Source organism: Cucurbita maxima, unplaced genomic scaffold (genome assembly GCF_002738345.1).
Source record: "Cucurbita maxima cultivar Rimu unplaced genomic scaffold, Cmax_1.0 Cma_Scf00001, whole genome shotgun sequence".
NCBI classification, from domain to species: Eukaryota; Viridiplantae; Streptophyta; class Magnoliopsida; order Cucurbitales; family Cucurbitaceae; genus Cucurbita; species Cucurbita maxima.
In genome coordinates, this window is record NW_019272017.1 from 5,623,913 (window position 1) to 5,635,748 (window position 11,836).

General features: G+C 29.2%; 2 protein-coding genes across 3 annotated transcripts in view; one reads left to right on the forward strand and one right to left on the reverse strand.

The window, feature by feature from the left end:
• Positions 1–4,372: 4,372 nt before the first annotated feature.
• Positions 4,373–5,667, forward strand: LOC111489244 (abscisic acid receptor PYL4-like). Its single transcript, XM_023137367.1, has one exon. The coding sequence runs from the start codon at positions 4,484–4,486 to the stop codon at positions 5,168–5,170; it is 687 nt and encodes a 228-aa protein (XP_022993135.1). The 5' UTR covers positions 4,373–4,483; the 3' UTR covers positions 5,171–5,667.
• A 3,592-nt stretch (positions 5,668–9,259) lies between these two features.
• Positions 9,260–11,836, reverse strand: part of LOC111477258 (protein trichome birefringence-like 33) — a 4,510-nt gene continuing 1,933 nt past the window's right edge. Inside the window, exons 3-6 of one of the 2 annotated variants that reach the window (XM_023121321.1) lie at positions 10,425–10,596; positions 10,144–10,343; positions 9,911–10,069; positions 9,260–9,712 (exon numbers count right to left, since the gene is read on the reverse strand). In XM_023121321.1, coding sequence (XP_022977089.1) covers positions 9,370–9,712; positions 9,911–10,069; positions 10,144–10,343; positions 10,425–10,596 — 874 coding nt within the window. In that variant the 3' untranslated portion in view covers positions 9,260–9,369. The remainder of the gene's footprint in view (positions 9,713–9,910; positions 10,070–10,143; positions 10,344–10,424; positions 10,597–11,836) is intronic. The other variant, XM_023121329.1, reaches the window with a different exon arrangement.

The window sequence follows — 11,836 nt, forward strand, 5'->3', positions numbered from 1 at the left end:
ATTTCATTGGTTAGCTTTATAGATCTTAGGATTGGAAACCATCAAATGCAAGATAGATTGTTCCCTCAAAGGTAAATTTCCTCTACCTTCTTGACTTTATAAAAAGATACGACTCCTTTTATATTAATTACCATTATATTTTGATTATTTAATGCATATAATCCGTTTAAGTCTTAGAGATTAGCTATTTGATAGCCCTCACCCTACATGTCGTTAAGCTAAATATATATATATATACAAAGGCAGCTACTAACCATTACCGATAGCATAATGACAATACAAGTTCGTATGTTCTGTCTATTTTAGACTGGTATCATATACAGTATGCATTAAATCAATATATAGGAAGACGGTATCTATGTGCAAACCTATAATATCGTACCTAATCTTAACATAAAAAACAAGATCATATAAAAAATAAAAAAAAAACATAGAAATTTGTGGCCTTTTTTCTACCTAACATAATTATTATTTTATTATTTTGTTATTTTGTATAGTCAGTCAATTTTAATAAAGCAAACAAAAGTGAGAAAAATAATATTATATTACAATTACTTTTTTTCGAGTTGTTACCTCCCCATTTTTTTATTTGGCTCCTTGCAAAAAAATTTAATTTAATTTAATTTAAAAAAAGAATAACTTCCTTCCTATATAAAAATTACTTTATTAGGAAAGAATTCATAATAACACTCAATATTACAACACTTTTCCCACAAAGAAACGAGATTCTCTCAAATAAAAAAAAAAAAAAAAAAAAAAAAGTAATGGGCACGTGAGTTGGAGGACATTGGAACGTGAATTCACGTGGGCTTACAAAATTAGACCATTAATAAAATGGACCACTTTTGGTTCTCTTCTGACTCTCAACTTCTTCTTTCTTCTTCCTCTACTTTTGGACTCATTTTTTGGGCCTTTCCTTCTCTCAATTAAATTTTTATCAAGTTGTATAATAAAAATAAATAAAAACCTGTCCCCTGTTTCTGGAATACTGTTTTACGAACATTGCCAAATATATATATATATATATTATTATTATATTATTATATTATTATTCCACTTCTCCTTTTCAGATATTATTTTTGTCCTGCTCACCGCCACACACTCCATTTCACTTTTTNAATTTTTATCAAGTTGTATAATAAAAATAAAAATTTTAAATTTAATCCGAGAGTAGTTTCAAAATTATAAATTTAATCTCTTCATTTTTAAATTTTAAAAAATTTATCGGTCTATTAAATATTTTATATTTATTTTAATAAATCAATTAATTATTTTTTAAAAAAATGTCAAATGACTTTTTATAAAATTATTAGATAATTTTAACGGGAAAGTTTGGAGACTAAATATGTGATTTAATTATGTATATAATTTTTTTTTAGTAAAAGTTATTTTGAATATATTAAAAAAGACAAATTATATACATTATAATTAAAATAATGTATTGATATTCTTCCAATATTAAAAGTTTTGAACTCATAATTAACTTTTCAATTGGCTTTCACTACCAAATTGCCATATTAAAACTTAGAAAGAAGTTATATTATATAGTATGTATTAAATTTACATGTCCACATAAAAAGATAGAGAGAGAGAAAAAAAAATTGGGCAAAAACTATGGATTAAGGGATTGAAAACCAGGATACCAGGTGAGGAAAATATCCAAAATATTATGCGAATCCCAAAACATGACCTCAATTACAACCAATCCATAAATAATCAAACAAGGTGTTACAAGTTTGTTAAAAATAAGGTTTCTTTGCTTAGAAATCATCTCTCTCTCTATGACACGGAGTAAAAGTACGAGGACGTATATTTTCAAATAAACCCGTTACACTAAGACTTACAAAAACACGTATGGCTTCAGGGAAAAGATCCCTCTTGTAAAATAATACCTATTTGGACATTTTTCGAGTAAATAAGAGATGTATGAATGAGAATGAACTTGAAGATATGAAATTATGGTTTTGAAAACTTTAAAAAATTCATAGCTATTACCTATACCAATAAAGCGAGTTTGTATTTTTTTAGGACGCTGGGTTCTTAAGGAGGTGGATTGTAAGATCCTACTTCGGTCAAACATTCATTATAAGAAAAAGAGGATCAAATAGTCCACAAAACCTAAAAAATGGATATCTTATTCGTTTGTTGTTCAAAATGTTTGGTGGGAACGGCACAATAATGTGTTCAAAGTGTACTTAGGCATCTATTTATAATAATAAATGTATCAGGTTTGGGTTAGAAATTAAATTACAAGATTATTATAAAGTAGTTGCTAATTGCAAAGATTCTTTTAAGTCATTTAATCAAATGGTCTTTCATTTTGAAAGATTATAACAATTATTGGAGGAATTGAGAGTGATACTTTAGAGGAGGGTGGTTGAAGTTTCATTTTTTTTAATGTTTGGACCATATAATTATTGAAAAAGACCAAGTATACGAACAGATCAATTATGAAGGAGGGTTATATGAATCAACTGAGACTTAGCCTAAATATATTTTTTTTTTTCGTTTTAAAAAATATGAGTGGATAAAAATTTAAATATCATATTTCAAGTAAATTAATAATTAAAGAAAATTTTAATAATTTATTCGAACTTGAGAGAGAGAAAGCAAATTGCTCCGTACAGATCAGCCTGAAAAGGACGCAGGGAGGTTTGGTGTTAGAAATGGGTGGAAATTTTTTATTTTTTAATTCTTACTTTTCCAGCTTTAAATTAAATATATTATTTTATTATTCTTTTTTTAATTTATTCTATTTCATACTTTGAATTTTAATCTCAAATATTTTTATTTTAAAAATGTTAAATTACAAATTTAATTCATTTTTCATGTATCTTACATTTAAAAAATTATGAAATTTTTAATTTTGTATTTATAATAAATTGTCGAATTTTAAAAACAATCTAAATTTATTTTAATCTTTTAGTAAGAAATTCACAAATGGGATGACTTAAACCATCCTTTTTAAAATTTTAACCTTTTTATGAGATGTAATTTTTAATAATAGACCATATAAAATATGTCATATACAATATATTACACTCTCATAACAGGTCTCTCTGTTTAACTACGAGAATAATTAATTTAGAAGTCTAAATAAAATATAAAATAATGTAGTGTACTCAACTGATAAAAATTTAACTGGAGGGATAATTCTCTAACTTCTCGGATTATTAACTAACAATAATACACATTAATATGAAATTGTCCCGATCAAAGTATTGTTAGTTTTTTTTTTTTTTTAATTTAAAGGTTAATACAGACATTTTCAAAATTTAAGAATCAAAATAAATAAATGTAATAACTAATAATAATATTAGAAAATAAAATTTATTCTGCCACACATATTTTTAATATTTTATTTCATTTTTCTACGGAAAAAAATAAATCTACTCAAATAAATGGAAATATAAATTTAAATTTCGGTATTAAAAAAATAGACCATCATCACTTCAATCAAGACGACGACATTTTTAAGATATTAATTTATTTCTGAAAAATGAAATCGAAACCTCATAAAATGTCCGTTAACTTTAATTTTTACAAAGTAAATATATAATTAAATAATGGATGAAATTCTAATTTGCTAGCTATAAGCATTTTTATACTAAAAATATATTATTATTATTTTTTATAACTCTTTTTATTTTATGAAGGTAATATATTCATACAGAAATTTTTTAATATATATTTTTTTAAAAATAACTTTTAATAGGATTCTAAATATACTGTTTTAACTCATTATTTCAAAAATACATTTAAATTTTAATTAATATTCTTATTTAAAAAATCTTTAAAAATACCTTTAATTTTAAATAAAGAATTAAGAAAATATTATTACCGTTTCAATTAGTATCTTATTAGCTACATTAAAAAAAATCTAAACACAATCTATAAGATGTTTATATATGATTTTCGTCTATATATTAATTTTTTTAAACACAATCTATAAGATGTTGATATGTGATTTTCGTCTATATATTAATTTTTTTTAAGATAAATATTGATTTCATAGGCAATAAAATTATTTTCTAAATATATATTTTTTAAAATTTATGTGTATTTGTTTAAAGTAAGAGTAAAGGTACCATGTTTTTTATTTATATATTTATAATAATACTAATCCCATAAAGAAATTGAAATGGCGAATTTGTAATTTAAGTGAAAAGCAAAGGGTGGATAGTCTGTAACCAATTCCAAAGGCGATTGCAAGTTGATGATCCACTTGCAAGTCCGGCGTAAGCTTTAGGATCAAATAATAAAATAAAATTTTAAATTAAAAAAGAAAAAAAAATCTTCTAAAGAAAAGAATCTCTCTTTCTCTCTCCTCTCTCTTCGTATTATATATATCGGAAAATGCCCATTTTGCGATCATCTATTCGTCTTCTTAACTCAGCCCTAACTTTTTCGGTAATAAACAAAACAATCACTGGTTTTTAGAGAGAGAAAAAGGGCAACAGAGAGATAGAGAGATTTTTGGAGAATGCGTTCTTCTATTCAACTTCATCGAATCAATCCTAGCAGCAATCCAGGCGGTGGCGTCGCCTCAACGATTATGAACTGTCACAGAAGCGCGGTGGCGGTGGAGCGGGAGAAAAGGAGCAGAAGCATCTCACTGACGGACGCGGCGCCGATGCCGGTGCCAGACGCGGTTGCGCGGCATCACGCGCACGACGTCGGACCGGAACAGTGCTGTTCCGCTGTGATCCAGATTATCGACGCTCCAGTCTCGACGGTGTGGTCCGTGGTGAGGCGGTTCGATAATCCGCAGGCGTACAAGCACTTTCTCAAAAGCTGTCATGTGATTGACGGCGATGGTACTGTCGGCACTCTCCGGCAGGTCCAGGTCGTCTCCGGCCTTCCCGCCGCCTCGAGCACCGAGCGCCTCGAGATTCTCGACGACGAGAGGCACGTGTTTAGTTTTCGAGTCGTAGGCGGGGACCACCGCCTGCGAAACTACCGATCCGTTACCTCACTGCACGCGATTCCATTGTCATCATCATCAAATGCAAACGGATCGAGATCGTCGACGGTTGTGGTAGAATCTTATGCAGTTGATGTACCGCAAGGCAATACTAAAGAAGAAACATGCGTGTTCGTTGATACGATCGTACGGTGCAATCTTCAATCCCTAGCACAAATCGCTGAAAACATGGCCAAAACTTCCTAAATTAATTTCCATCCATTTCTTCATCTTTCTTTCTCCTCTTTTTTTTTTTTTTCTTTTTTTGTGTGATACAGGAGTGGAAGTGGATTTACTCGCACTGTTGATCATTATTAACACATAGAATCATGATTTGCATCCTTTTTCCTCTCTATTTTTCTTCATATTTTAGGTGTTTTTTTTCTTCCTCTGAAACCAATCTCAGCAGATTGTGCGCGATGGTTTGATGAAGGAGATTCGTTTACCCGATCGAAATTGGCATCATACTACTTTTTCTTGTTCTCCAATTGTTGTATGTATAAATCTGTTCCTCCTTATTCCGTTCGTTTATCTATGTATAGAGAGAGAATTCTCTCTCTTTCTTCTGAAGTTGGCTTGAATCCGATCCGCGGCCAGTTTTGATTGTCAACTGTTCTTGTTCGTGTTGTAGATGTTCCTGTTTGTTAATTAAATAGTGTAATTAATTTGCTCGTTTGGTACGTAAATCCTTTCTGTTTTCTTCATGCATGTCTCTTCGTTTTCGTTTCTTTTGATCCTCTCTCCTTCCTTTGTTCATCTTTTTTTTTTCTTCATATGTAGACACATCTGGTTCCAAGATTTTGTTAGGATTTCAAAGAACTATTGTGTCAGATGAATCTCAAAACAAAGGAAAATGTTTGTAAATAATTAAGCATATATTTTCTAACCACAAACCCGAGCACAACTAAATTTATAAAAATATCAAAATAACCAATCCTTCTTAAATGAAAGTAGTTCTACAAATTCAGATTATTAAAAAAATTAACACAAAACGTGTCTCACGTATTTGAGTTTGAGTCAAATGTAATTATTCTCCAAATTTGTTAGAGAGGAATATGCTGATTTATGTAAAAAAGAAATTATGTCATGTCTGGCTAGTTTGGGTAGTACAATTAACCAACATTTTAAAGTCCTTTAATAAATCCTCTTTTTCCATGGTGTCTTGCAAAAGTTTATAAAATGTAGCAAAAATTCAAAGTTCCTCTTAGGAATATGAAGTACAATTATTAAAAGGGTGAATAGTTAAGCAAAGGGGGAGGGGGATTTGATTGGTTAATTTAATAAACGAAATAGTTTTGAATATTATTTACAAATTGGAATTAAAATAGGAAAAAAAATAAAGGATTGGAGGAATCAAACAGCTGCAGCAATGCAAGTGGGCAGAAGAAGAGTAGAAGAAGGCATGCTTTTCATTAATACTACCAACTTGGGGCTGTGGAAAAACATGAGGGGCCATTGCAACTTGCCTCTATTTTTATTATCTTTTTATTAAATATTATCAATTTGAGTCATTTTTGGCAATTTAATTTTTTTTTTTCCCTTTTCAAATTTTGAAAACATTGCAACTTGCTTGGACAACTTGCCCATATAAAGACACCTTTTGTTTATTTATTTATTTATTTTTTTTCTATTTCTTTTTCTTCTTCTAATAAATAGATTAAATTCTTTCCTTCCCTCTTTTGTTTACTTTAGGGAGAGAGATAAAATCAACTCATTTAATTTCCTCTCTCTCTCTTTCTAAATATTTTATTGTACAAAAGATGAGATGTTTATATATCTTCGTCTCTATTGAGAATAGTTCTTTCGAAGACACAGTAGTGTAATAACCCAAACTCATCACAATCTAATTTCCGCCTAGCGTTTTTGCTGACACACCACCCGGTGTCTACCCCCCTTCAGGTCTTAGCGTTCTCGCTGGTAGACTGCTCGATGTCTGACTCTAATACCATTTATAATGACCCTAGATCTCTACTTAATCTAAAGTCACTACTATATATATATATATATCATAGACATTTAATATGGAAATACTTCACCACTATTGTGAGATCCCATATAGATTGGATAAGGGAACGAGTGGCAGTAAGGGCACTAGACCCATAAGGGGAATAGATTGTGAGATCCCATATCGGTTGGAGAAGAGAGCTAAGCTTTCTATAAAAGGGCATGAAAACTTCCTCCATTTTAAAAATCTTGAGGAAATGTCCGAAAAAGAAAGCTCAAACAAGACAATAGATGGGCTTGGACTGTTACACCAAGCCCATGGCAAATGAGCTTGAGCTTGGTCTAACGAGCTTCTGATCACTTGATCAAGAGCAAATATATAATGCTCCGTGCTCAAGATTTAGCCAATATTTGGAATCTAGATTTAACATATGTTGACCATGATATTTCGTTGCATCTCTTACAACATGACCATGTTGCCTACCTGTCTCAAGTTACTTTTAAGAGCTAAGACTATTTCCACATATTAACATGAATTATTTTAGCATATTTTGTTCATTAAGATCCTACATCGGTTATAGAGGAGAATGAAGTATTCTTTATAATGGTGTTAAAACTTTGAGAGAAAGCCCAAAGATATAATATTTGCTATCAGTGGACTTGGGCTCTTACAAATTATATCAAAGTTAGACATTAGACTGTGTGTCAGCGAGCACACTTAGCCTCCAAGGGGGTGGATTGTAAGATCCCACATCGGTTGGAAAAGAGACAATGCATTCCTTATAATACTTAGTTTTACCGTTCATATGATTGAGTCACTCAAAAGAAAGATGCACCTTATTAGTACAGGTAACGACTATCAACTATCTACAAAATTGTAGTCTCAAGTTTATTCATGTACTTCCAATTTACTAAAACGCCACAATATATTTAATGAACTCCTACGTCAACACAAATAATTTTTTTTTCACATTAATATTTCCATAAAATATTTAGTTCACATTTAAAAACCAATTTGGAAAATTGACTAAATTTGGGGATAGAAAAAACCATATTCTAAATAAACTAGTTTTTTTAAAAAAGAATTATGACATTAAATATTAAAAAACAAGACATTATCATTTAAATGTGCCTTAAAATAAATTAAAAAAATAAATGGGAACTATTAATATGGTTTTATAAAATTTGTATTTAATTAATTAATTTTTTTTCCTTTTGCACCTAAAAGCATCATATAATATATATATATATATATATATATATATAGTGGAGCCCAACAACCTAACATATACCTTAATAATTTAATGATTTGGAACTATTTTTATTTACTTATATTGACATGTTTATATCAATAAATATATGACTGCTTTTTATACAACTTTATTCATTCATTAAATAATTTATTGTGGAAATTGAAATATAGATTTTTAAAAAAATGAAAAAATCATTTAATTATTTTAAAATTTTGGGAAAAAGAAAAATACAAAAGTAACAAACCCATCCTACCACAAAAAAAGAAATAATAATAATAAATAAATAAATAAAGACAATTAAAGAAAATGTTAATTTTTTTCTTTTAAATAATATTTTACATCGAAATCCCCCCATGAAAATTTGTTGCAGATCTTCATTTTGACAAAAACCCAGTGGAAAGAGACGTGTCTGAATTGCTATAATTAATGCGACGGCCAATTTAATCAAAATTCGATTTTTTTTTTAATTTTCATTCACTAATAATTTTAGCAATAAATAATATTTACAATTTCAAATATAAACTTTCCCACAATTAAATTAAATTTTATTAACATTCTATTAAATAACTCTATCAAAATTTATAATTTTTCTAAAAAATCCAGATTGCATACCACATGGAAATATATATATATATATATATATATATATATATATTTTTTATCCATTCTTCGAATAATTAAACTAAAAATTATAATATTTATTGAGGTTAGTTTCAATATTTATTGGATGATTATGTAATGGTCAAACTATTATTTAAATTTTGACGGTTATTTATTTATTTTAATAAATAGAAGAAAATAAGATATTTATGGATGGACGACCAAATAAATATGATCTCAATTCGGGTTGAGTGGAACCCACGATATGTAATAGAAATTGACCCATAAAAATAGGGTATATCAAGCCATCATAGGTGCTCTATGTACTGCACTATAGTAAGGAACTTACGGCGGTGGTGGCGGCGGCGGAGGCGGCGTCCACTGGTTTCTGCAGTACTGTGGGCGGTGGTGGAAGAGATAAAGAAAGGTTTAATTATAGCTAAATTTGATACTTAATTGGTCAATTTTATGTCCATAATTGTTTATTTTGCTAATGGAATGAAAAAATAATTAATTCATATTTTTACATTTTTGAATTATCAAACATTTCAAATTATCGAATGTTTAATACAAAACTTCTTTCCCGAAAAAAAAAAAAATTAACAACCATTAGTAAGGATAAAAAAGTTTGGTAAAAAGAAGCTCATTCCAAGTATCTTGGAGGCCAGGCATGCACCAATGGACGCAATCCGCGTAGCTGACCGGGTTTGCTAACTGTTCTGATGTTAACGGGGTCCATTGCTTCTTGTAAATCGACGTATGGGCATCCCTGCGATAGCTCGAGAGCTGTGTGATGTTGAGAAATGTGATTGGAAACTTCGACTGCCCGAACACATCTCCAATCACTTCCATTATACTTTTTCTCGAATCAGAACCCCAATAGTTTGGATCTTCGATTAGAGTTGTTTGGTTGTAGCAGTTCCCACCTTCTTCACCGCTCCAATCAATGCTCCTATAGAGTCAATAAAAAAAATTCAACGTGACTGATACAATGTAGCTACTCCTTTCTAAAAACTAGATGAAGAGCTCAATTTGTTTTAGGTTAGATCTCTATTTTTAGATCCCGTATCTAACTATGTAAACTCGAACGTGCGAGTCTTTCAAATAATGCTCGATTCAAAAGAAAGAGAGAAAAAGAGAGATGACCTACTTTCCATGAGACGGGGACATGCTAGTGAAGAAAACCCTAGTTTTTTTAGGGTTCATATTCTTCCTAACCCATCTCAACATGCTCTTCATAGCCATACGATAAGCATCTTCGGTTGAGAGCTCTACTATGTCTTGTACTTCGTCCTCGAACGACCCTTGCCTACAAATTAATTCATTCATTATCACGTTCATGCATACAAAAAAATAAATAAGGACTAAACTTGTAATTCTTACAGGATTTTCATGTTCAAGCCTGTCATCCACCAAAGGTAAGTATTGAAAACCATAATATCGACCCCCTTCCATTTCCTTCCATGCTTATTAATGGAGCCTCTTCTCACTATCCGATCTGAAATCCGATGGATCACCGCGTTATCCGAGTTCGATTCCAGAAGAAACGGTGCCCAATAGAACTCAATCGTTGCATTGTACTCCTATGTCAGTTCTCAATATCAATCAGCTTCTCAATCATTAGAACATAAGAAATAAAAAATGAAAAATAACAAACTATGAACCTTTGCGGTGAAAACGGTGAGTGAATCGAAAGTCTCCATAGATTTCTCTTCATCGGGAATTAGCGAGTGAAGGAGACAGATCATTGAAACATATTGACCCCGATTCAGAGAATCTCCAACGAACATCATCCTCTTTCCCCTTAGGGTTTCTAGCATTAGGCTCGCATTGAAACTTCATGCATAAAAAAACAAAAATTTTAATATATATTTTTTAGTTTAATAAAATTTTAAACTTTTAAATATAGTTTTTTTTTAAATGTTTATTATTTTAAGGACTTAAATGACGTATTAAATATAAAATTTAAAATTTTGAAACCTAAAATTTAAAATTTAATATAATTTATAAGTTTATAAATCATTTAAATCCACATATTTCGAAAAATATCCACAAATATTCTTCAATTTGATTCTGCCACGTCACCCTCTTGACCATTGGACTGCCAGTTCGGATTCCATTCTTATTCTAATGCTTCCATACGCTGTCGTTTCGTTCTATTTTTTTTTTTTTTTCCTGAATCACATTCTAATTGTTTAATAATTTTACCAAATCGTTTGAAAATACGGAAATAATTCAAAATTTATATGTTTTTTTTTTTAATTAAAAAAATGAAATTAATAATTTAACTAGTTGGTAAAAAATCGCTGTCTTTGAAGAACCAATATTCGTTTGGTCCTTTCATTTCTATAATTTATATTTTAATCCTCTAACTATTTTTTATTCCACTCCCACCCCCATTTTATCCTAATTAAGTAATAATTTATTATGATCTCTCAACTTTTAAATATTTAGTTTATACATGAATTTTATATTTAAAAATAAAATAATAATTTCAGCCTTCACATTTAAATTTTTTTTTTTACGTCAAATTACAATTTTAAATTTAAAATTTTTAAATCTGTGTAATTTTGTTGAATCTTTGGTAAGTTATTGAATTTTAAATGTTTAATAATTTTTCTATGGTATCTAATAAATCACTGAATATATTAATTTAATATATTGTAGGTTTAAAATTTATATTCTAATAAACCCAAAATTAAAAATTAAAAATTTTATTCCGACATAAATCTAAATTTATCAATTAATTTTTTTTATAAAAAATTGAATAGGCAAAACATCTATTACATACGAAATTAGAAAATTCCTTAACTTTTACTAGAAATTTACAGGAAATCTCCGTAAAAATAAATGAAAAATTTTGTGAAAATGAAAATTGAGATAAAATGTCGGAATGAGGAAGGCTTCATCGTCCCTGCCAGGTTCTATGACACCTATGCCTATTAGACATATTTAAAATTTAACGAACTTTTAAAACATGAACCTCTAAGTACTAATAGTCAATTTTATTTATTATTATTTTAAATATTTGTTTTTTTTTTTTTTTTTTTTTTTTTTTTTTTTTTTTTTTGTTGGT